The sequence below is a fragment of the Canis aureus genome, chromosome 11 (genome assembly GCF_053574225.1).
Source record: "Canis aureus isolate CA01 chromosome 11, VMU_Caureus_v.1.0, whole genome shotgun sequence".
NCBI classification, from domain to species: Eukaryota; Metazoa; Chordata; class Mammalia; order Carnivora; family Canidae; genus Canis; species Canis aureus.
Window position 1 is genome coordinate 59,294,881 of NC_135621.1, and position 25,640 is coordinate 59,320,520.

The following is a 25,640-nucleotide window of genomic DNA, read 5'->3' on the forward strand; positions in this document are numbered from 1 at the left end:
TTTATTCTCCTTGTTTTTCAGGATATTTTCTACTTTGGTTAATATTTGTCAGCCTCTTAATTAAGTCATTGTGAATGGGCCTGAATTACTCTGTGAATAAATATGTTCATGCTAATAGAAGACACATCCATCTTTTGTTTACATTATTAGGATAACTTTAAATTGAATGAAGACATTCAGAATTTTAAAATATTGTTTTCAGATCAAGAGTAACACATTTTTTCTCTTTTGTTCTGTCGTACAGCACCTTTTGATTTACTTGGAGTTGATTGGTAATACGTTCTTACCGTGTATAAGGAGGCAGGCCTTTTGATACAGACAGACCCAGATATGAGTCCTAGATCTTTCATTTACTAGCTATAAGATTGTTGTGCTGTTTTCCTTTCTTATCCATACTGATTCTCAGTTTCCATAATCTGTAAAATCTGGACAGTATTTACTTTGAATGTTTTTTGCAAAATTTGAGAGATAATGTTCATAAAGCATTTAGCACAATACCTGACATTTTTAAGGTGGTCTATAAATGGAAGCACCTCCTAATTAATACTAGCTATTTTGGTGGTTGATTAGCAGTGTGCTAATTAGGCCAGGGTCATTGGTTCAATCCCCATGTGGACTAGTTAGCTGTCTTCTCTTCTGGAGCAAATACTTAGCATCATATACTGAATAGCAATATGACTGAATCAGCACAAGGCCTTTACCATTACCAGAAAAACAGCTTAAAGCTATTTTACTTACTGCTTTGCAGCAATAATCTACTCTTTATACGTAAAGATCAGGATGCTGATTCCATTATGCCAGTAAAGGGTGCCTGAGAATTAACCAAGGACCAGTTGCTTGCCTTGGGTTATTGAAGGGATAATTTTTACTTTGTCTTGGTTTGCTTGGTTTGGTTTTGATTGTTTAAACCAGCTCCCAATGAATTATACTGCTAAAGCCCACTTAACAAAATTCTTTTCACCTGGCTTGGTATCATTATACCTATACCACTGCCCCTCCCATACTCTGTTTATTGAAGTCAGCAGGAGTAGCAAGGAGTGCATCAGATGAAGAACTCTGTGTAAGACAACAAGAACAAAAAACCCTTAAGGTCATATTTTTCTGTAGAATATGTGATTTCTTAAAACATGCTCATGAATTAACTGTTTAGAAAATATGATACTATAATAGCTACTGAGATATTTATTATTTCAGTCATCTTAAGTTGAATTTTGTAATTTTGTGGTGTTTTCCAACTGAAGTAGACAAAGGTGACTTCTTTTATTTTGACTTCCTTATGATTTTTTGTTAAGGATAAAATTCATCATTGATTTCTATATACTGTATTGCAAAAGACTTTTATATAGCAAGAGACAGTGTTTTTTACTTTTGCTTTTATTTGATTTGTTTTGCCTTTTATTTCATTTTTTAAAAAGATTTTATTTATTCATGAAAGACACAGAGAGAGAGGCAGAGACACATAGGCAGAGGGAGAAGCAGGCTCCTTGGAGGGAGCCCAATGTGGGACTAGATCCCAGATCCCGGGATCACTCCTGAGCCCAAGGCAGATGCTCAACCACTGAGCCACCCAGACATCCTTGTTTTGACTTTTATACTATAAAAGTTAACACTTTAAGAAACATTTAAATTATGATAGTAATTAGGCAAAATTATGTTATTTTTCCAATGATTTATATCATTGAAAAGATTGCATATGTGGTGTAACTTTCATTTTCTAAAAATACCACAGGATAATTAACAATATTTTGTGTATTAGTAAGATTTTTTAAAATTTAGTAGGCTTTATTTTTTATTTTTTAAGAGATTTTATTTATTTATGAGAGAGAGAGCAAGAGAAAATGTGAGACAGCACGCTTGGGTAGGGAGAGGGAATCTCAAGCATACTCTGTGCTGAGCCAGAGCCTGATGTGGGGCTCCACACTGAGCTGGATCTCACTCACTGAGATCATGACCTGAGCCAAAATCAATAGTTGGCGCTGAACCGACTGAGCCCCACAGGTGCCTCAGTAGGCTTATTTTTTAGAGCAATTTTAGGTTTATAGAAAATTGAGCAGATAGTACAGTGTCCCTTATTATTGACATTTTCATTAGTGTGGTATATTTGTTAAAATTGATGAGTCAGCATTGATACATTAATTATTAACTAATGTCCACAGTTAACATTACGGTTTACTCTGTGTTATACAGTTCTATGAATTTTGCCAAATACATAATGTCATATATTCATCATTATAATATCTTACAAAATAGTTTTATTGTTTTAAAAATCCCCTTGTTCCCTGCATATTTATCCTTTCCATCCTTGCCCCTGGCAACCACTGCATTTTACTGGCTCTCTAGTTTTGCATTTTTCAGAATGTCATATAATTGGGATCATATACTATATGCCTTTTCAGACTGGCTTCTTTCACTAATCAATATGAATTTAAGGTTCTTTCATGTTTTTGTTGTTGTTGTTTGATAGTTCATTTCTTTTTGTTGGTGAGTAACATTCTATTATATGGATGAATCACAGTTTATCAGTTTACATTTTGAAGGATATTTTGGTGTCTTCCAGTGTTTGGTAATTATGAAAAGGGTAGTACAAATATTCATAGTTAGGCTTTTGTGTGTACATAAAGTTTTCAACTCATTTGGGCAAATAAATACCTAGGAGCAAGATTGCTAGATCACATAGTAAGATTAAGTTTAGCTTTATAAGAAATTGCCAAATTCTCTTCTAAAGTAGTTGTACCATTTTGAATTTTCACGAGCCATGACTAGGAGTTCCTGTTGCTCCACATCTTTGGAAGCACTTGGTATTGTCAGTTTTTTTGCATTTTTAGCCTTTTTAATAGGTGTGTAGTGGTTTATTTTTGCCCATTTTAAAATTGAGTTGTTTTCTTTGAGTTCTTTGTATAGTAGTTGTAAGAGTTCTTTGTATACAATTTTTGATACAAGTCTCCTTTATCAGATATGGGTTTTGCAAATATTTCACCGAATTTTCTTCTGTGACTTTTTTCCTTCCTTAACAGTGTCTTTCACAGAGCAGATGTTTTTGTTATTTTAATGAAGCCCATGATTTATCAGTTTTCTTTCATGGATTATGCTTTTGGTGTTCTATCTACAGAAGTCATTGCCAAACCCAAGGTTAGCAAGACTTTCTCTATGCTACCTTCTAGAAGTTTTATGGTTTTGTTTTTTACATTTTAAGTCTGTGTTCCATTTTGAGTTAATTTCTGTGAAAGGTGTAAAGTCAGTATTTAGATTTTTTTTTTGCATGTAGATATCCAATTCTTGTCACACAATTTGCTGGAAAGAGTATCTTTTCTCCATTGGATTGCCTTTGTTTCTTTGTTCAAAAATCTGTTGACTATGTTTGTGTTGGTCTATTTTCAGGTTCTTTCTGTTCCATTAATCTATTTTAATCTATTCATCAACTCTTTCACCAGTACCATAGTGTCTTGATTATTGTAGTTCATAGTAAGTCTTGAAGTCAGGTAGTATGAGTACCTCTGACTTCGTTCTTTTTCCGTATTGTATGGTTATTCTGGGACTTGACTTTTCATGTAAATTTTAATATCAGTTTGTTGTCTACAAAATAACTTGCTGTATTCTGTTCAGGTTGCATAAATCCACAGATCAAGTTAGGAAGAATTGACATGTTAACAATGCTGAGTATTTTTTATCTATAAACATGGAATATCTCTCCATTAATTTACATTACCTTTCATTTCTTTCATCAGAGTTTTTTAGTTTCCTTATATAAATCTTCTGTGTATTTTGTTAGGCTTATTCCTAAGTGCTTCTTTTATTGTGGAGCTAATGTAAATCCTATTATGTTTTTTATTTCATATTCCCATTTCATTGCCAGTATATAGGAAACCTTGTATCCTGCACTACTGCTATAATTACTTATTGGTTCCAGGAGTTTCTTTAAACTGATTCTTTGGGATTGTCTGTCATCTGTGACAAAAACTGTTATATTTCTTCCTTCCTTTGTACCTTTTCTTAATGCATTAACCAGTATAATGTGGAATTGGAGTGGTGGGAGGGGACTTGTTTCTGATCTTAGTGGGAAAGCATCTAGTTTCTCACCATTATATATAATGTTCTGTCTGTTTTTTATAGATGTTCTTTATTGGATTAAGGAAATTTCTCCCTATTCCTCATTTGCTGAGAGTTTTTATCATGAATGGATGTTAGATATTGTCAAGTACTTTTTCTGCATCTATTGAAATTATCATATGATTTTTCTTTTTTAGCTTCTTGATGTGATGGATTCCATTAATTAATTTTGGATGTTGAACCAACCTTGCATAACTAGAATAAATTTACTTGGTCATGGTGTATAGCTCTTTTTATACATTGTTGGGTTCAATTTGCTAATACTTTGTTGGGTATTTTTGCATCTCTGTTCATGAGAGATATTGTTCTTTCTTATAGTGTTTTTGTCTAGTTTTGGTGTAAGTGTAATGCTGGCCACATAAAATAAGTTGAGTATTCCCTCTTCTATTTTCTAGAAGAGATTGTGAAGAATTGGTATAGGTTTTTTTTTTTTTTTTTTTTTTGAGGATTCTTATCTAAGGGCAGATTTTCATATGCATGTTCAAATACATGTAAATCCTAATCTGAATCACACAGGGAGAGTTGGTGAAACAATAGCATGGACACTAAGTTATATATAGAAGAGATAGTGGACTTCAAAGTCATACTTTTTTTCCCCTTGATAATTTGAATCAGTATAAAGGCTTTTACATCAGTTCTCTAGGTTATGCTATTTAACTTCTGCAAGTAAATATTTAATCATTATTCTTTTGAGAAATAATATGAATCTGTAAGTTTTTTTCTAAGTTTTATCTTTTTTTTTTTTTTTTTGGTAGAGAATTGTATAATTCCTTCATTAAATATTTGGTAGAATTTACGAGTGGACCTAGCTAGGCCTGGTGCTGTTTCAGAAGGTTATTAATTATTGATTCCTTCTTTTTTTAAAGATTTTATTTATTTGCGAGAGAGAGCGAGAGAGAGAGAGAGAGAGAGAGAGAGCACATACAAGCAAGGGGGAGGGGCAAAGGGTGAGGGAGAAGCAGACTTCCTGCTGAGCAGGGAGCCCATGCAGGAACTTGAGATCATGAACAGAGCCAAAGGCAGACGTTTAACTGAATGCGCTACCCAGGTGCTCCAGATTCCCTCTCTTAATAGATGTAGATATAGACAGAATATTCCTATCTATCTATTACCTTATTCACATTGTCTCTTTTTTCTTGCGTGAGTTTGGCAGATTGTGTTTTTCAAGTTATTGGTCCATTTTGTCTAGGTTATACAATTTATGGACATAGAGTTCATAATATTTCTTTATATACTTTTAATGTCCTTGGGATCTGTAGTGATGTACCATCTTTCATTCCTGATAATAGCAATTTATGTTTTTTCTCTCTTTTTTTCATTGTTAACCTGGCTAGAGGTTGCTATTTTTGAAGAATCAACTTTTAATTGTGTTGACTTAATTTTAAATTTAATTGATTTCTTCTCTAATTTCTACTGTTTTTTCCCCCTATACTTACCTTGGATTTAATTTATTCTTCTTTTTGTAGTTCCTGAGGCGAAAGCTTAGATTATTAATGTTAGATATTTTTTCTTTTTAAATATATGCATTTGGGATGCCTGGGTGGCTCAGCAGTTGAGCATCTGCCTTTGACTCAGAGGCATGATTCCAGAGTCCTGGGATAGAGTCCCACATCAGACTCCCTGCATGGAGCCTGCTTCTCCCTCTGCCTGTTTCTGCCTCTCTCTCTCTCCATCTCTCATGATTAAATAAGTAAAATCTTTTAAAAAAATTAATGTTTATGAAAATAATAGATTATATTAAAAAATAAATATATGCATTTAATGTTATAAATTTCCCCTGAGCACTACTTTTGCTGCACCCTACAAATTTCGATAAGTTGTATATTCATTTAGTTAGAAATGTTTTAAAAAATTCTCTTAATGGGGATCCCTGGGTGGCTCAGGGGTTTAGCACCTGCCTTTGGCCCAGGGCATGATCCTGGAGTCCTGGGATCGAGTCCCACATCAGGCTCCCTGCATGGAGCCTGCTTCTCCCTCAGCCTCTGTCTCTGCCTCTCTCTCTCTCTCTCTCTCTCATGAATAAATAAATAAAATCTTAAAACAAAATTCTCTTAAAAAAAGAAACTTCTCTTTGGACTACAGTTAGCCTTTGAAAAACACAGGTTTGACCTGTGTGGATCCACTAATACACAGGTTTTTTCTTTTTTTTTATAAATACAGAACAGTGCTGTAAATGCATTTTCTTTTCCTTATGATTTTCTTTTTAATTTTAATTCCAGTATAGTTAATATACAGTGTTATATTAGTTCCAGGTGTACAATATAGTGATTCAACAATTCTATACGTTATTCAGTGCTCATCATGATAAGTGTACTCTTTTTAATTTTTTTTTTTAATTTTTTTTTAAATTTTATTTTACTTATTAATGATAGGCACACAGTGAGAGAGAGAGAGAGGCAGAGACACAGGCAGAGGGAGAAGCAGGCTTCATGCACCGGGAGCCCGATGTGGGATTCAATCCCGGGTCTCCAGGATCGCGCCCGGGCCAAAGGCAGGCGCTAAACTGCTGCGCCACCCAGGGATCCCGATAAGTGTACTCTTAATCCCCTTCACCTATTTCATCCTCTCCCACCCACCTTGCCTCTGGTAACCATTAGTTTATTCTCTGTAATAAGAGCCTGTTTTTTGGGGTACCTGGGTGGCTCAGTTGGTTAGGTGTCTGCCTTCAGCTCAAGTCATGATCCCAGGGTTCTGGGATCGAGTCCTGCCTCAGGCTCCCTGCTCAGTGAGGAGTCGGCTTTTCCCTCTGCCCCTCCCCATGGCTCGGGTGCACATGTGCTCTCTCTCTCTTTCTCTCATGTGCACTCTCTCTCTCTCAAATAAGTAAAATCTTTAAAAAATTTTTTTTTGTTTTTTAGTTTGTCTCTTTTTTTCCTTTGTTGCTTCTTAAATTCCACACATGAGTGAGATCATATGGTATTTGTCCTTCTCTGACTGGCTTATTTCGCTTAGCATTATATTCTCTAGATCCAACTATGTTGCTGTAAGTGTCAAGATTTCATTCTTTTTAATGGATGAATATTCCATTGTATGTATATACTGCCTCTTCTTTATCCATTCATCTATCAGTGCATACTTGAGCTGCTTCCATAATTTGACTATTGTAAATAATGCTGCAGTCAACATAGGGTAAATACATCTTTTTGAATTAGTGTTTCTGTATTTTTTGAGTAAATACCCAGAGTGAGATTACTGGGTCCTATAATATTTCTATTTTTAATTTTTTTGAGGAACCTCCATAATATTTTCCACAGTGGCTACACCAGCTTGCATTCCCAATCCACCTTTTTCTCTACATCCTCACCAACACTTGTTTCATTTTTTTTTAAATTTTAGCCATGCTGACAGGTATGAGGTGATATATCATTATGGTTTTCATATGCATTTTCCTCATGATGAGTGATGTTTAGCATCTTTTCATAGATCTGTTGGCCATCTGTATGTCTTTGGAGAAATGTTTGTTCATATCTTCTAGCCATTTTTAATTGGATGATTGGGTTTTTTTGGTGTTGTGCAAATTCTTTATATATTTTGGATACTATCCCTTTATTGGATATATCATTTGTAAATATCTTCTCCAAAAAAAAAAAAAAAAAAGTAAATATCTTCTCCTATTCAGGAGGTTGTCTTTTAGTTTCCTTATGATTTTCTTTCTTTTTTAAAAGATTTTATTTATTTATTCATGAGAGACAGAGAGAGAGAGAGAGAGGCAGAGACACAGGCAGAGGGAGAAGCAGGCTCCATGCAGGGAGCCTGATGTGGGATTCGATCCCGGGTCTCCAGGATCACGCCCTGGGCTGAAGGTGGCACTAAACCACTGGGCCACTGGGGCTGCCCGTCCTTTTCTTTCTTTCTTTTTCTTCTTTTTTTTTTTTATGCCCGTCCTTTTCATAGTAACATTTTCTCTTCTCTTCTGTAGCTTATTGTAAGAATGCAGTATATAATACATGTAACGTATGCAATATGTGTTAGTGCACTGTTTATGTAATTGATAAGGCTTCTTGGTCATCATCAGGCTATTAGTAGTTAGGTTTGGGGGAGTCAGAGTTATATGCAGATATTTGACTGCATAGGTCAAATACCCTATCTATCATAGGGTCAGTGCCCCTTAGCCCCACGTTGTTCAAGGGTCAACTGTAATTCTTTTACCCACATGTTCTTTAGAAGTGTGTTTAATCTCCAAGCATTTTAAGTTTTTCCGGCAATCTTTCTGCTATTGATTTCTAGTTTAATTCCATTGTGGTGTGAGAGGATACTTCATATGATTCCTATTCTTTTAAATTCATTAAGATGTGTTTCATGGCCCAGAATATAGTCTATTTGGGTGAATTTCTCATGTGTGCTTGAGAAAAATTTGTATTTTTCTGTTTTTGGAGAAATGTCAATTTGGTCCACTTGACTGAAGGTGCTGTTCAGTTCAACTAATGACCTTTCTGATTTTCTGCCTGCTGGATCTGTCTGCTGCTGATAGAGGGTATTGAAGTCTCCAGCTATAATCATGAATTCATCTGTTTCTCCTGGTAGTTACGTCTGTTAATGGAGGACTATAAGTGCATGAAATCACTCGTACTTTTCAAAACTATGGTATGATGAACTCTAAGCAGAGATAATAATAGGGTAACTTTAGGCTAAGTGTGAATATATTTGAATGTCTTGTAAACTCATGTAAGTCAGAGTCCTAAGTACTCAGTGTTCATTTTATTTGTTAATGTGCTTTTCTCAAACATAGACACTATCACATTTACCTTACTTCATAGTCTTCTGTCATAGTAGTTTGACATTTCAGTTAACTTAATGAATACTTAAGATTGTTGTTGTTTTTAAGGTACTTGCCATTTTTTTAAAGTAACTCTTATATTTAGTTCCTCTAACTGCCTTTATCAGAAGCGCTTATCCATTTCATTGAACCAGAAGAACCCCATTGCTATAAAGTTGTTAGGTTTGGTGTACCATTTTGATATTTAAGCAGCTTCTACAGGACCAAAACAATTACTTTTATAGGTACTTTTCTATTTAAAAAGTGCTTACTCACCTTATTTAATTTCAACACCCAGACAGAAAGTTATTATTATATTTCTTTCAAAATGCAAATGTTTCATATTGTAATACCTCTGAAATGAGAATGTATTTTACAATGTATAACATATTGTAATTGGTACATGAAGTACAGGCTTATTTTACTTATGTGGAGTCTTAGATTCAACAAAATACTGTATTACTATTATTATTCTAGTACCAATTTTCAGATGAAGAAAGCTGAAGTTTAGAGAACTAAATGACATACTCAGAATCAAACACTTGGTACATGGTTAAGCTGGAAATGGATTTTGATATCATGGGCTCATTTTCTTCTAGTGTATCAATTGTTCTCGAGCTTTAATGTTCTAAGAATTATCTGTGGAGATACATGGGGATCCATCCTTTAGGTATATGGTACTGAGGAAGCGACCACAGCACCCATCCTCTAGAAATTTAGATTCATTATATCTAGGGCATGGTTTAGGAATATGCATTTCTTAAATGTGTCAAGGTACACACTTATGTATCAACTCAAACTCTGACTTGCTGTTAGAAGCTCTACTTGATACATTGCTATTAATAGCATTGCCCTTCAAGTGTTTATTAGTGTGAAGGATAAAGACCTTAATATCACTGATAAGAAGTCTAGGAAGCCCCAGAACAAAGTTGCATGCGGGCATAATCCTAGAAGGGTGTCTTGGCAGACATCACTAATCTATCACAGAGACTGTCCACAAATGTTTTCAATACTGAGCTTTAGGTTACAGCTTTGAATCAAGCCTGTCTGCTCTGTCCTGCTGTGGGTCTTTTGAACAGTGTATGTGAATTTAAGGGGAAGAAACTTTCCATCATTTTTTTCTACAGTTGACTCCTCATAAATGTCACAGAGAGCTGCTTTTAGGTTTTGTTTTGCTTTACTATATACTGCAGTTGTCTGGGATATGAGCTGGTCTCTGGGGGAAGGGCTCCTTCCTCTTTGCTTAAGCTGTTTGATAGAGCTTTTGTTGAGGTGTCTGACATTATCGTTGCTGCCTGCCTGGTGAACAATAGCACACACTTGGTTGCCTCTGCATGTGTGTTCAGCTTTTACATGAATATTACGTAAAACTTGAAATAAGATTTTAGTCAGGTGCATAAAATTTGAGTGTTTTCTGGGTTTTTACACATTGCAAATCTTATTTTACTTATTATTGATCAGCTTGGGAATTGGTTTTCTCTTTAATACAGCAATAGCTCCCTATAGTTAAGGAAGTGTTAATTTGGTACTCTAGGGTAGACCCCTTCATTCTTTCCCTAATGTGTCACATTTTTGTTTCATCCAGAAGATGATTTCACATCATAATTTCTGATTTACCTCTTACATGAAACTTTCTGTCTAGCACAGTTGTGTTCTCACATTACTAGTATCTCATGACACTTACTTTCCAGACTTCATTTTTTTTGCATTTACTTTTATTTAACTTGGTACTTTTATTAAGGGATAACTTTTTAGTTACCAATTTATTAGTAACAGTAAATTTCAAGTAATAGAATAAAAAAATATCATTATTTTGGCTGCAAAATGAATCCAGATACTAAAGTGGTGTTTTTAAAAAAGTAAGCCCAATTTCTATGTTGTTTTTCAGTTACTCAGCTCTGGTTCATTTGGAAAATACATCACCATTGTCAGCCTTAGCTTCTTGGGGTTCTGGGGATTAGGAGAGTCAGCCTCTTGAGAACCTTACATTAAAGGCTTTTAGAATCTTAAACTTTTCCTTTTGAGTCATCTGACCATAAATAATAATATGGCATTCTTGAATTAATAGAAATGATTCACCATAAAAATGATTTAAATGTGTGGGAAATAGTTTAAATGAAACTTGAATCTTCATCTAACTTTCAGACTTCTTTCCATAGGCCATTTTGCAACCTGTGTTGGCAGCAGAAGATTTTACTATCTTTAAAGCAATGATGGTCCAGAAAAACATTGAAATGCAGCTGCAAGCCATTCGAATAATTCAAGAGAGAAATGGTAAAATGCTAAATGCTTTTTTTTTTTTTCAGTTTTGTCAATTCTGATTTTATTATGGTCTTAAATGTAGCTGCTCTGTGTAAATGTATTTCAAACTTGCTGAGTGAAAAGATTCAAGAATGTAAACTTCCCAATAAGTTTGTGTTTGCCACCTCAAAGAAAGTGGACCAGAATTTGATTTAATGGATGTTTTAGGGCTCAGAGAGCTTGATTTTTCTTCTAGCCATTTTGTTTATGAAATTCAGTATTTTTGAAAGGTCACAGTTTTAGTTACTGTTGAGAGAAGGTGACTAGTCTTTTCCCTCTGGCTTATTATTGTTAGGACCTTGGTAGGAGACAGTGGCTTTGGGAGTAGTTGGAGGGTTGTTGAAACACATATTGTTGCTTCCCACTTCTGATTCAGTAGGTCTGGGGTGGGACTGAATGCTCTGCATTTTTAACAAGTTCCCAGGTGATGCTGCTGGTCCTGGGACCAAACTAGGGCAATGGGCAGGTATTGCACTACCATCAGGTAGAAAGGAAAACAGAACTCCAGGCCCTAGTAACCCTCTCTAGTTATATCTATTCCCTGACTCCTTTGTCTAATCTCATTCTATCCCTAGTTCTTCCTGCTTTTGTTCCCTTCTTGTGTATTTGAATTACATGTAACAGCTTGACTCAACACATCTGAGTTTCTAACCATACTTTTTTTTTTTTTTAAAGATTTTTATTTATTTATTCATGATAGTCACACACACAGAGAGAGAGAGAGGCAGAGACACAGGCAGAGGGAGAAGCAGGCTCCATGCAGGGAGCCCGACGTGGAATTCGATCCCGAATCTCCAGGATCGCGCGCCGGGCCAAAGGCAGGCGCCAAACCGCTGCGCCACCCAGGGATCCCTCTAACCATACTTCTTATTGTACTATCTCCTTTTCAATCCAGATTCAATCCAGATTCTTACCTCCTTTCTGATTTCTAGCTCTAGTATACTTTAATACCTATGTGTTCCTTTGCTCAATAGACTGGACTGATATTCTTGACCATGCCTATGTAATCTTTAATGGCTTGGTGGCAGGACCTTTTTAAAAATCGTTTCTTGAGGATGTGAGAACTATATTCAGTTGTACTGTTTGCTTTTAAGGTCTGGGACATCCAACATGAGCGTCTGTTGTTGCAGGGCAAACATTGGAGTGTTGTAGAGTCCTTGTGGATTCTCCTTTTATTAATATGTGAGTGGAGACTGTCTCTTAGAGCCAATAGCTATCTTGTAAAATCCTAGGATGCTTTTCACAGCAGGTGAGGTAGGAGATAGCATCACCCTAACCCTGAGTGATGCATGACACTGTGCTGTTGCTTTGGTGTAAATAAGCTTGGAAAACAGTCTGTCTTTCTACCATGGTTTACTTTATAAAATCCTTTTCTCTGAATGTTTCCTGAAATTATGCTTTATTCTGACCTATGGGATGGAGAATGTGAATAGTTATTTTATGTTTTTTTTTTTTAATTTAATTTTATTTTATTTATGATAGGCACACAGTGAGAGAGAGAGAGAGGCAGAGACACAGGCAGAGGGAGAAGCAGGCTCCATGCACCGGGAGCCCGACGTGGGATTCGATCCCCGGTCTCCGGGATCGCGCCCTGGGCCAAAGGCAGGCGCCAAACCGCTGCGCCACCCAGGGATCCCTGTTGTTAAAATTGTTCTGGGGGATCAGTTTTGATAAAAAAGCTAGTAAACTTGATATTGGCACTCTGTAGTTTTCAGGATGCAATTTAACTGGAAACTCAATTAGATTTTAATATAAAGGGAACAAGTATATATAGTTGTATTAGCTGGATGCCTCAGGCTGCCATTAGCAGGAAGCCTCAATGAGAATGTCCTAAGCAGTAAGAAATGATCATCTCACAAAACAAGAAGTCCAGAGGAAAGAGGGAAGGAAGACAGTTCGCCTTGATTAAGTTAGTGGCTCAGCAATATCATCAAGAATGTGACACTTTCCGTCTTTATACTCTGCTGTTCTCAGGATCCTCTCTCCTGATTGCACTCTAGCTGCATTGGATGAGACTCAACAACATCTCATGAAGAAAAAGGGTGTTTCTTCCTGTACATCTCTTTTTGTTAGCAGGAGAAAACCTGCATGGAAACCCCCCAGGAATTTCCCTGTCAGGTCCTATTGGTCAGGATTGGGGTCACATGCTTTTCTTAAACCCTCTGGCAAGGGAAATGAGACCATTATCATGAATCACTTTCCTATGATGGGATAGGGCTCACCCTCTAAGTACTTGGCTGCCTGATAATTAAACAAATCTGGTTTATATTAACAAGGGAGGATGAGGCAATGATGTGGAATAGTGCTGGTGTCAAACCATAGGGTGGGACTATTGGCTTACACTTAAATACAAACTAATACTTAGTTTCTGCCATAGCATTTTTAATGCTTGCATTTAAAAATGTAGCTTAATTTAGATCCAGGGATTAGGACTTTAGAGCAGTGTTGATTGTACTCAAACTGCGGACCCTTTGAAAATTGTCTTTGTAGTAAGAAAACTTCAAAGGCTCTCTGGATTCTTGCTTGTATTTTATCAAAGAATTTCAGGGGGAATGCAAATCAGAGCATTATTTTGATGGTTTTGAAGTATTTTATACTGTTGCATTATTTGTTCCTTAGTTCTTTTAATTTTCCTTAGAAATACTATCAGAGAATACTAATTTTATATCTTTCAACTGGAAAAAGTGCAAAAATGCACTTGAGATTGATTAGTTTTACAGCTGTCAGTTTTCTGGCTGTGATACTATCCTTTACTTTGCAAGATGTTACATTGGGGGAAAACTGGATACAGGGTGCATGCATAGGGAATCCCTGGGTGACTCAGCGGTTAGCGCCAGGCCTTTGGCCCAGGGTATGATCCTAGAGTCCTGGGATCGAGTCCCACATCAGGCTCCCTGCATGGAGCCTGCTTCTCCCTCTGCCTGTGTCTCTGCCTCTCTCTCTCTCTCTCTCTCTCTGTGTTAATTCTTACAGCTGCATGTGAATCTGCAATTATCTCAAAATAAAAAGTTTAATTAAAAATGTATTTAAACATCAAGGGGATTAGAATAATAAAGCTACTTTAATTTAGAGCAGATCCAAAATCCCATAGTCATCTGTGGATAAAGAAATGGAAGGTAAAAATTAAGAGACATGCTGCTGATGTTGTGGGAATATACTAATTATAGATATGAATAGAACACTGATTACCAGTCTACCTGCTTCTTAGGAAGATATAGGTAATAAAGTAAATTCAACCAATACTTAATATTACTTGCCACGAATTATTATTTGCCTTGGACTGAAGTTGTTATTGGCCCTATATCTGGAAAGGAGCTCTGGGGGCAGATTGTTTTATTCATCTTTATATTCCCCCTGAGGGCTTAGCACTGTGCTTTTTCCCATATAGTAAGCAGGGCCCTTTTCAGTAGCATCTGCTATAGTAGAGTATTAACATGCTGTTTCAATTAACAAAGTATTTTATTTTTTTAAGATTTTATTTATTCATGACAGAGAGAGAGAGAGAGAATGAGAAGCAAGCTCTGTGCAGGGAGCCTAATGTGGGATTTGATACCGGGTCTCTAGGATCACACCCCGGGCTGAAGGCGGCGCTAAACTGCTGGGCCACTGGGGCTGCCCAAGTATTTTATATTTTGTCTTGTAAACTCTTTTCACACTTAAAGGATACTTCTAGAGCATACTTTCATTATTAGGAGCTTAATGATTTCATTGGTATATCCTCAGACGGTATATGATTAGTGGAGGTGATAGTTTATATTAACTAATCTTAATTGCTATATTGTTATTTTTAACACGTAATACAAATCATTATGAAGAGAATTTCTAGGTAAAACTGGAGTTTTTGGTGGGGCTGATTCTGTAAAACAAGAAAAAGTAAGAAAAGACCGTTTTTATAAAAGATAATAGCTTTAATTAGATAATTCAAAGATAATAGCTTCACATTTTTAAGTGAAAGATATTAATAAACCGATTTGTACTTCTTGATGAGTTAGAATAGTGAGCAATAAATGTTTTCAGTTGAGTTCATGTTCTTTTGTGTGGTCTTTGATTTTGAACAGGTGTATTACCTGACTGCTTAACAGATGGTTCTGATATGGTCAATGACCTTGAACAGGAAGAGATGAAAATCCTGAGGGAAGTTCTTAGGTATCCTTCTTTAATTATTTTTTTTGAGTGGATGATTAGTAATGTTGTGATGTGATCTGCATACATATTTTCTCCCCCAAGATATTATGAACTAGTAAAAAAATAACAGTTCTCTACTGAAAAACCATAAAATGATTCATCACTGAATTTGTTTATAACTAAGTATAACATTTTTAACGGACAGAAAAAATGATTTTTAGATGCCTCATACCCTATCAGTCTAAATGGGAGGGGCTTCTGCCCCTCCTATCATGAGAACAGGAGAGCAGCCACCAGTGGGAACAGGCTGCTGTAGACCCAGCCTGATGCCTAGAAAGGGTACATGTAGTGGCCTGAGTGAGCAAGACACTTCATGGCTTCTGGACCTTGGTATTAGAGGTGACTCATTCCAGTTGTTCAACATTAGGAGGGTGGACATTCATACTCCACAGATGAAATAACTATCTGACTGGGTAGCAGGTAACCTGCAAGGGAAAAGTGGACAGTGGGAAGTGCCTATCCCAGATGACTGTCTTGCTGGTCTCTTCCTCACCCCAGTTACATGATTCTCAGCCAAATGCCTGGCATGAAGTGTGCAGGCCACTAAAGGAACATTTCTTTTTCCCTTGGGCCTGTTGTCTCTTGACCCCTCTGAGAGTTTTGGAAGGGAGCAGCAATTGCAGCACCTAGTTTAAAATGTATCGCCTTAGGGCAGAAGGATACTTGCAGCCACTGTGTCACCTGCAGAATGGGACCTTGTTCTCTGGGAGCCTTTCCTTTCTCTTCAGCTCTAACCATACACATGGCCATCTTCTAGCATCCTGTAGTTTCACCCCTATCTACCTTCTCCTCAATTCCAAACCTGAAGGGAGGACAAGGTAGGATGGTGATTAGGAGGATAGGTCTAGTGGGGAACTATGGGAGGAGCTCAATGCTTAATCCCAGGGGATTTTTTTTTTTTAATTTTTTTAATTAATTTATTTATGATAGTCACAGAGAGAGAGAGAGAGAGAGGCAGAGACATAGGCAGAAGGAGAAGCAGGCTACATGCACCAGGAGCCTGACGTGGGATTCGATCCCGGGTTTCCAGGATCGCGCCCTGGGCCAAAGGCAGGTGCTAAACCGCTGCGCCACCCAGGGATCCCAATCCCAGGGGATTTGAGTAGTTTGGAGAGGAAGGCAGGTGTGCTGGTGACCCCAACCTCTTCTGGCCAGATCCTATTTTCCACAGCAGGGTCAGATGGGAGCCTGAGACAACACAGAATGCTTTAAGTTTATATGTTTGAAGAATTAAGGATATTGTTAATGGGTTTAGGCGACTGGTCATTTTGACTTGAACTGGTTGCTTCTGTTGGTTGATTGGTGGTCTGAAAATTGATCAATATTGTACTTTTAGATTTTATTTTCTAAGGACTTTTGAGGGGAATGTACTCTTTAAAGTAGTAGAGCTAGTTATTAGTTATGGATGAGAGTTGACTTGGCTGTTTTCCTAAATCAGAGGCCTCCAGCGAGCAGTTTACAAGAACTGTCAGGGCATAATGATATCAGAAGAGCTTTGTGATAGTCCTGGTGCCACTGGAAAAACTAAAATGAGGGGAGAGATGGATCTTATTACTTGAAAGTGAGAGATCAGATTTGCCATTCAAGTTTAGGTTTAAGATTTCAAATGTGTAGGTCTTTGTTCAGTAAAAGGGTCATTCGCATATCCAGAAGAAATGGGTAAACCTGTGGTTTTTGTTACTATGTTATGCTGTATATGCTTATGTATGTTTTTCTCAGTTGATTCTAAGCTGCTTTAAGAAAAGCCTGATTATTTCCATCTTAGGTTTCCAAGATTCCTTGCACATATTGTGAGCTTAGTTTAGCATGTTGCTTGTTGAATATTTGTTCTTTGACCAAAAAAGAAAATTTACTTTTCTACCTTATTTTTGTATATTTCAGAAAATCAAAAGAGGAATATGACCAGGAGGAAGAAAGGAAGAGAAAAAAGCAGGTGCCCACATTAAGCATATTAATATAACAGAAGCACTTCATTTTTTTTTTCTTTTTGAAGTAAACTCGCCCAACATGGGGCTCAAACTCATGACCCCAAGACCACCAGTCACATATTCCACTGACTGAGCAGCAGGTGCCCCTCATTGCTGTTATTTCTTAAGTTTACACCTAGGTTTTGCTGCTTATGTGGAACTACACGGTTCCTCAGAGTATCATATTCTCTTGGCAATTCTAAGCATATTCACTTTATAACCCACTCAACAAACTACTTTTTAGATACCCAATGAACACTGAGATTAACTACAAAAAACTAATATCATTCCTATTTTGAGGGATTTCTTATAAGAATTTCTCCTTAATTTTATGAATAAGAGTCCATTAAGAATAATATTTTACTTCTCCCTCTCTTTGATTGCTTTACTGTTTTGAAACAGCAGCTGCAGTCATTCCTGAGGCCCCCTGTAGACTTTGATATTATTGGCCTGAAGCAGAGTGATTCGGTTATGATGTTTCCTGACATACTGTTCTTCCATTAGGAACTATTTCCATAAAGTGCTTAGTCTTTTCTAAGGATAAATTAAACATGTATCTGGCTGAGGTGAAGGAAGCTAATTTTCCTCTCCTCTCCTGTAGCTGCCTCTCTTTCTACGTTTTCCCAAATCTCTTTACAGGGAAGAGAAACTGCATAGCAACTGTCTCTCAGTCACCTGAAAGTCACTTTTGTTTTTTCCTTCAATCACTATCATACATGCTTGGATCATGCGCTATCTTTGAAAAGCTTTATTTTACTGCAAGGTACCCAATGAAGAGCAGAAGAAACAGAGATGTTTTAGGATTAAGGGGTGATTTATCTATCTTTAAGCAAATCTCCTTTTAGTAAAGGGAGGTGCAATTCATAGATATTAATATTTTTTAATGTAAGAGTATAGAACAGAAATAAGTTCCAAACTGCTATCAGGAGACATTAGTATTAACCCTCTGGTTTAGAGGCAAACTGTATTTGGCTTCTTTTTTTTTTTTTTTTAATTTTTTTTAAGATTTTATTATGAGAGAGAGAGAGAGGCAGAGATACAGGCTGAGGGAGAAGCAGGCTCTATGCAGGGAGCCTGATGTGGGACTTGATCCCACGACCCCAGGATCACACCCTGGGCCAAAGGCAGGCGCTAAACTGCTGGGCCACCCAGGGATCCCCTGTATTTGGCTTCTTGAATAATACTATGTTTTAGGGGTATATGTATGGATTTTTAGACCTTTTTTAAAAAACATCGTATTATAAAAAACTTGAAACACACAAAAGTAGAACTGACATTATGATAACGAATTTTCCTGAGTCTATTACCCAGCATATAGGGGCTTATGACATGAGGTACATAATAATCTACACATGATGAGATTTTGCTCTGTTTTTAAGAAAAATGATTTATCAGTTTACTTAGTTCTAAGATTTAAATGATTTATTTGGTTTAAATATTCGAGCTTATTTTAGAAATGGAAATAAACCCATTTGTGGCTTCTTTGGGCATACCATGGTAATATATAGATTATTCTAAGTGGAAAAGCACCTAACTAATTCAGTAGATTTATCTCTCTTATTAGAGTATTTTTGGTGTCTTTTTCAAGGTCACATGAGCAGTAAGGGTGAAGCGTGTTTGTTTTTTTTTTTTAAACATTTAATTTATTTATTCATGAGAGACAGAGAGAGAGAGAGGCAGAGACACAGGCAGAGGGAGAAGCAGGCTCCATGCAAGGAGCTCGATGTGGGACTCGAACCCGGGTCTCCAAGATCACACCCTGGGCCAAAGGCGGCACTAAACCACTGAGCCACCCGGGCTGCCCGAAGCCTGGGTTTGAACTTAACTTCTTGGGAAGTCCAAAGTCCTAAGCATACTAGCTAGTTACTCTTAGCACTGCATGATTTAAAATGAGAATGTATATCTGCCTCAAAAAATAAAAGTTATAAAATGCTGGCACCATCTTTAAAACTTGGGAAAATCTCTTGTTCGTTATCTATTTAGTAGACCGTATTTTTTAAAGTAACATCTTTGGGTCCCCTAAGTAGTATATTAGTCAAAATTAATCTAAAATTGTTTTTAAATTGTATTATGGATTCCTGAAGTTATCAGAGGCTAAAACAGAAGAACCTCCAGTGCACGCTAATGAAACTGCAGAAATGAAGAATTCCCAGGGGGATGGTGAACATTTTGCACACCCACCCTCAGGTAAGGTTGAAGTGTACTGAACTTTCTCTAACAATGTGAATATATAAACATTATAAAGAATATGTTACTTTCTCATACATACTTAACTTTCAAAACCCCTGGGTGGGAGAGTTGAATGCCCATGGGTATTTAAAATTCTTTTTTAATTTCGCTATGGAGGTTGTAGGTAGGAAATACTCAGCTGACAGAGAGGGTGTAGTCCCCAGATTTCTAAGTGAAGCCTGGAACCCGAGCAGTGAGTAAAATTCCACCAGCCTTTGTGCCATGGCTGCAGCTTCCAAGATATGCTCACATTGCATTTGTGTTCTCTTCCTTGACCACAATTATATAGTATTTGTGAGAAGCTGAACTTAGAAAGGTAATATCGAGTTATTTTCCTAGTGAATCAAAGCATAACTAGGAAACCAAGAATTAGCCAGTTTATTGAGACGTTTAGTCAGGAAATATTGAAACTAAAAGTGATGGGAATCCTTGTGGAAAATGTTAGTGGATGAATTTGTTCAAGAAATGGCAAATCCATTTTCAATATATTCTGATTTTCTCTATAAGAAAACAAGAAATTCTGAAACAGAAGTTGAGTCATAATCACGAATTCAGTTCATTTTCTCATGTATTTCTTTGGCTTTAAATAAATGTCCTTTTCTTTAAAAAAAAAAACAAGTCACACAACTGAGATAGAAATTATGATCCTAAAAAAAAAAAAAAAAAGAAATTATGATCCTTATTTTTCTGTTGTCTTATTTTTGTTTTAGAAGAAATTTGAGGAAGTTGAGTGACTTGTCCAAAACCACTGAGCTGTTAAGTGGTAAAACTCTAACCTACTTTGGTCTTCTGCCTCATCCAAATCTTGTGTTTTTTTACACTTTAGTATATAAGAACTTTTATAATTGAGATAAGATGGGTTTGATATTTACCCATTGATTTTAAGGAACTATACTCTTAGTTAATAAAACAATGGGGCATATGAAACAGAAGCAGGTTTATGAAATTACCTTTCTTCTTTCTTCCTAGCAAATTTAACCATTTTTCTTTTTTCATAATCAGATTCTAGGTAGAATAACTTCATTTGAATTATGTTTGTGAAAGCACCTGCTTTAGATTTGTCTGAGCTCTTTTTAAATTTCCTGGCCCAAGTTTAACTTTCTGTTTTATGCAGACCTAAGTCCACACTGTTTCAGTCTTGTGTCTCACATAATTGGAATACATCTGCTTTGTCTAGTTCATTATCTATTAAGAGAAGTTATAGAAAACTTAATCTTAAACCACATATAACTCAAGTATGGACTTAATGTGGCTCCGAATAAATGGCAGATAATTTCTAAAGTAATGACTTTAGTTTCCAAAAACTATTTTTAAGAATGAGTATATCTGATATTCCTGAAAATCATTTCATGCACAGTGATGGAAGTCCATTTTGAAAACCTAATTTGGGGAAGAATTAAAAAAAGAGTTAATTTCCTTTTTTCATGTGTTTCCTTGGTTCCTGCTAGAAATGGATGGCATCTGTTCTCAGATTGATGCAAAGAGTTGCCAGAGATAAGATGATCTTTCTTTAAGCTTCCTAGTTTTCTGATTGTCTATTCCTAGAAATCAGAGAAGCTAAGTATTTTGGTTTCAAGCACTTTCCTAGGTCTGAGTTAGAATATACAAGCTGTTCATAACTAACAAACTCAAGGCAAGAATTATCCAGAACAAGTACATGAATTGAATATAAATGCTTATGTGCCTGGGATCCCCCTCCTCAGAAATGAAACAAATTACCCTTTCTTCACTGTGTGCTTCCATATCTGAGGGTTAAGCCTACCTTTGCGTAAAGTCACCATCAGCAAGAGTGGCATGTTGAACAAGAGTTCAACATTGGTTCGTAATGACCAACTTGTTTGAGCATCTTTATTTTTAAGTTAATTCTGTAACTCCCTGTCTTGTTGGTTGGAGGTTAGTTCCAGCCTCATCTCTTATGGAGACTCTCCATACTGTCCAAGAGGCTTAAGGGCTGTTCTTCCAACCTCTCTGGCACTGCCATTAGTCCACTCACCCCATGCTAAAGCAGTGGTCCTTGGCAAGTTTTTTGCTCATGCAGAATTTTATTTCCAATTTTACTGTGCTGTCAAGATTTTTAAACATTTTGAGACATGTATATATATCATGTTCACCCATCCTTTGAGTTCTTGCTATCATTTTTATCTGAGTTTTTTTCTTGTCTCAATCTGCTTTCATAGTTCATGTCCTTACCCTGAAAATGTTTCAGATGAAATGTTTCATCTTAAAAAAAAAAAAATCACCTTGTCTTATAAAAAAGGCTCAGAAAAGCAACTAGCATGTTAATCTGGTTTCTTAATCTTAGCACAGTCACCAAATCACTGGAAAATATTGAGTGCTTTGTTGTGTCTGCTTCTAACTTCTACTTAACTTTAAAATCTTTACATTTTCTTACAGTATTGGTAGGTTTGTTAAAGTTATCTTCAGTATGAATTATGAACAAAAAGTTGATATTGGTATTATTGTCTAGTACAATAATTAAAGCTTTAACTTCATTGTTCTGAAAACACAGGGTCACTTAGTTTCTTCTGTAAGCAAGTTTGGCAACGAGTTACATTGCCAGTAAGGGATTTTTGTGTACTGTTTATTTAGCGTATGTGGGAACCTTGTATTACATTCTATTGTAGTTCTAATCTTTAGACAAGTATTATACTTCTTGTAGCTGTAGTACCAAACAGCAGGAGCTTGGGATTTATTGAAATGTCCTTACTCATGAGTAAGAGTAGTTCAAGCTCCTTGAAGACAAGGACCATGTTTATTCTCACCCAGGGCTTGAAACAATCTAGGCACTGAATCAGTGTGTGTTAAGTAAAAGTGAGGGGGGGGTAGAAAAAAAGAAGAAGAAAACACTAAGCATTCTGGTGAGCCTAGGCTGGTACTTAATATTTTTTTATAACATTCTAATTGGTCTCTATCTAATTACTGCCAGAAGTTAAAGTGCATTTTGCTAATCAGTCAGTACAACCTTTGGCAAGAAAGCCGGAAATGCTGTCTGAAACTTCCTCCTTCCCACAAAAAGGCCTGAAGATCCCTGGCCTGGAACATGCAAGCATTGAAGGACCAATAGCAGTAAGTAAAAAAATTACTTTTTAAGGACTATGAAGAGAATGACAAAGTAATAGGAACAAACAATGTGAACAGCCATACACTTGGCTTTTGTTAGTATCTTGGACTTGAATTTAAATAGTTCCTTCTCTTTTTTGACCCAGAATTTATCAACACTTGGAACAGAAGAGCTCCGACAACGAGAGCGCTATCTCAAGCAGAAGAGAGATAAGTTGATGTCCATGAGAAAGGATATGAAGACTAAGCAGATACAAAACTCGGAGCAGAAAGGAAAGCCTGCTGGGGAGGTAGAGGTATGACTAGCTTTAGTGTGTAAAGCTTTGCAAATCTAGAGGTGGAATTGTCAAAATCAGATTGTGTGCAAGATAGCCTTGATAATGTTGCTTGTAGATCCAGTCTTATTAACCTCACTGCTGGTGTAGCACATGTTCAGTTTTTTCTAGGCCATGAGATCATTGTGATATGATTTTGTGAGGTTGAAATGATAGCGGTTTCATTTACACTTGTTTCTTTACTTGCCCTGCTCTGGGTGCTTATGGGTCAGCAGCCTATTTTACCTAAGCCTTTTGCAGTATTTTATCCACAAAGCAGCAACAGTACCCTCATCACCACCTCCAAGAGGCTTTCTTCCCTAAAAGGATTTTTGCAAAGAAGAGATTTAGGGAACCCAGTCCACATGTGGCTTTTTAAATTTTTATTTACTGAAAATGCTCTTTGAGGCAGTATGTTGGGAATTTTAGACAAATGAACCCATCTTATACTATAGCCAATTTTTTTTTCTTTTCTGTTGTTTTGTTTTGTTTTGTTTAAGGAAATGACAGAGAAACCAGAAATGACAGCAGAGGAGAAGCAAACATTACTAAAGAGGAGATTGCTTGCAGAGAAACTTAAAGAAGAAGTTATTAATAAGTAATTTTAAAAACAACCTAGCAAAACAGTTCAAATTTTCTTAAAAATAAATTATTTAATCCTTAAACCGAGCTTGTTAGTTTCAAATACTTGTGTTCGTAAATGCAAATATAAGCTTATTATTACTACTTTATTAAATTTTGGAGGTAAAGGGTGGTGGAGAAGGCAGCTACTTGGGCTGAGAAGGGGTATAGAAAGCCGATAGTGCATTTATTCATTCATACTTGGTTACCTGTTTGTTCTCAACACTGTGCCAAGGATACAGTAGTCAACTAGGTCATCAGGGTCCCTGCCTTCATGGGGCTAGTGAGAAAGGCCCAAGGAGCAAATTGTAAGAAGGGAAAAGTGCAGTACTATCAGGAGGGCTGGCCAAGCCTCCTGAGAAAGCAATGTTTAAGCTGATTGGAAAGCCAGTTGCTGGGAGCAATGGGAAGGAACACCAGGTCGTGGTGCAGGAAAGAATGAAGCAGCTAGTGAGGAATGGGCAGGAGGGTGAGTGTATGTAGAATGAGGGGGAAGGCTGGCATATGGAATTGGAGATAGGTGGGGTATTGATTTAAGGGCCTTGTAGGAAATGTGAAGATTTCAAATTTTATAATGGCAATGGGAAGTCACTGAAAAGTTTGAAAGCAGGGAAGTCATCATCACAATGTTGTTAAAAAAAAAAAAACGTGTGGCTGCCGTATGGAAACTGGGGGAGTTCGAGTCGTGAGGGTACCAACTGTAAGGAAATCCAATTAAAAGACTAATCTCGTGCAGGAGCAAACAGGACTTGGAAAATGGATGTCAAAAATACTCAGGTACTCTTTTGAGAAAACCTACCATTTAAAAAGATAAAGGGAACAATCGACTGAGCCTTCCGAGGGGAATGAAGCTGCGGGTGTCGGGTCATTTTTATGTGAAGTGGTCCTGGATGGTTTTCCGTGGTGGTTGGCTTACCGAGAGTCAGAATAGTAGGATAAACCCTTCTTTCAGAAAACTTCCTGTGTCATCATCCAACAAGCACTCCCATTTCTAGTTACAGACTGCTCCTTCAGTTTAATTTATAGTTCCATTTTATCTCTTTAAATCTACAGTTATAAACTTTTAAAAAGGGAAACCGAAATTTATTTAGCTCCAGTCTTCAACCTGCAGAGAAAAACCAGCATTACAGTTGTTAGATTTTCATCACTTAGATGGACAAGAGGAAGAACTAGTGATTAAAACACAGAAATCTGTTTCATGTAACTTTTTATTAAAAATAGTTTTTATACTGGATACATGTTTACAGATATAATTTTAAGAGAACCTCAGGCATACAAATGTGGGCTCTGGCTTGCTTCACTGAGTGAAGATAAAGATATAAAAATCCTGATCTGCCTGAGGATAGTCATTAAGACAGCAGCTAACATGTGGAAACTTTAATAGTTATTCTTTCAAGGGATATTTTAAGCCCTGTTTTCATATCATTGTGGGTGAGCATATGTACCATGAAAACGGTTATCCTGTAAGTCAACAAAACATTCACATTTCTGCAAGAAGAAAGGTTATTAAGATGATGATTTAAATGTTTGACTCATGGCAATTCTTTAGAAAGGAAAATTAAACTCTTCATGAAGTATAAACATATTACTTCCTACTGGAACTTTAAAATTACTTAATCAGGAAGAGTCAAGAGTCAATAGGGAAATGCTTTAGGCCTGGGCTTCTTAGATGACAAGAGGAAATTTATTAAGAGCTAAGAAGAATGAAAGGGGCTTTATAGAACTTGCTTGAAAAAAAAATGTATTCAGATGGTAACTTTACTGATCTTAAATTATCCTGAGTCCCTTTGCCTTATAAAGTGGAAGGTCTTCATCATTATATGTACCTTTAATAAGAGATGAGACTAGCCCCATTGCTGTGATGTTTTGGTGCTGGAACTTCATTTGCCCAAGGCATACCTTCTGTAAGTAGAATCAGTGATACTTAAAGTGCAGTCAACCGTCGTTTGTTTAGAATTTTTTCAGATTGGTGTAGGACTTAGTGGTTTATAATAAATATCTATGGATAATTTATTGGCTTTTAAAAGATATTATAAAATGGACATATCTCAAAATGGAATTAACTTATATTTACAATAAACCAAACAAAAGCAACAATCA

General features: G+C 36.5%; 1 protein-coding gene across 1 annotated transcript in view; it reads left to right on the forward strand.

The window, feature by feature from the left end:
- CFAP36 (cilia and flagella associated protein 36) overlaps nt 1-23,584 on the forward strand; it is a 29,129-nt gene extending 5,545 nt beyond the window's left edge. The window contains exons 4-10 of the mRNA XM_077915450.1: nt 11,023-11,137; nt 15,223-15,310; nt 17,231-17,282; nt 19,401-19,503; nt 22,472-22,611; nt 22,752-22,901; nt 23,420-23,584. Of these exons, the coding sequence (XP_077771576.1) occupies nt 11,023-11,137; nt 15,223-15,310; nt 17,231-17,282; nt 19,401-19,503; nt 22,472-22,611; nt 22,752-22,901; nt 23,420-23,521 (750 nt within the window). The 3' untranslated portion in view covers nt 23,522-23,584. The remainder of the gene's footprint in view (nt 1-11,022; nt 11,138-15,222; nt 15,311-17,230; nt 17,283-19,400; nt 19,504-22,471; nt 22,612-22,751; nt 22,902-23,419) is intronic.
- Nucleotides 23,585-25,640: the final 2,056 nt, after the last annotated feature.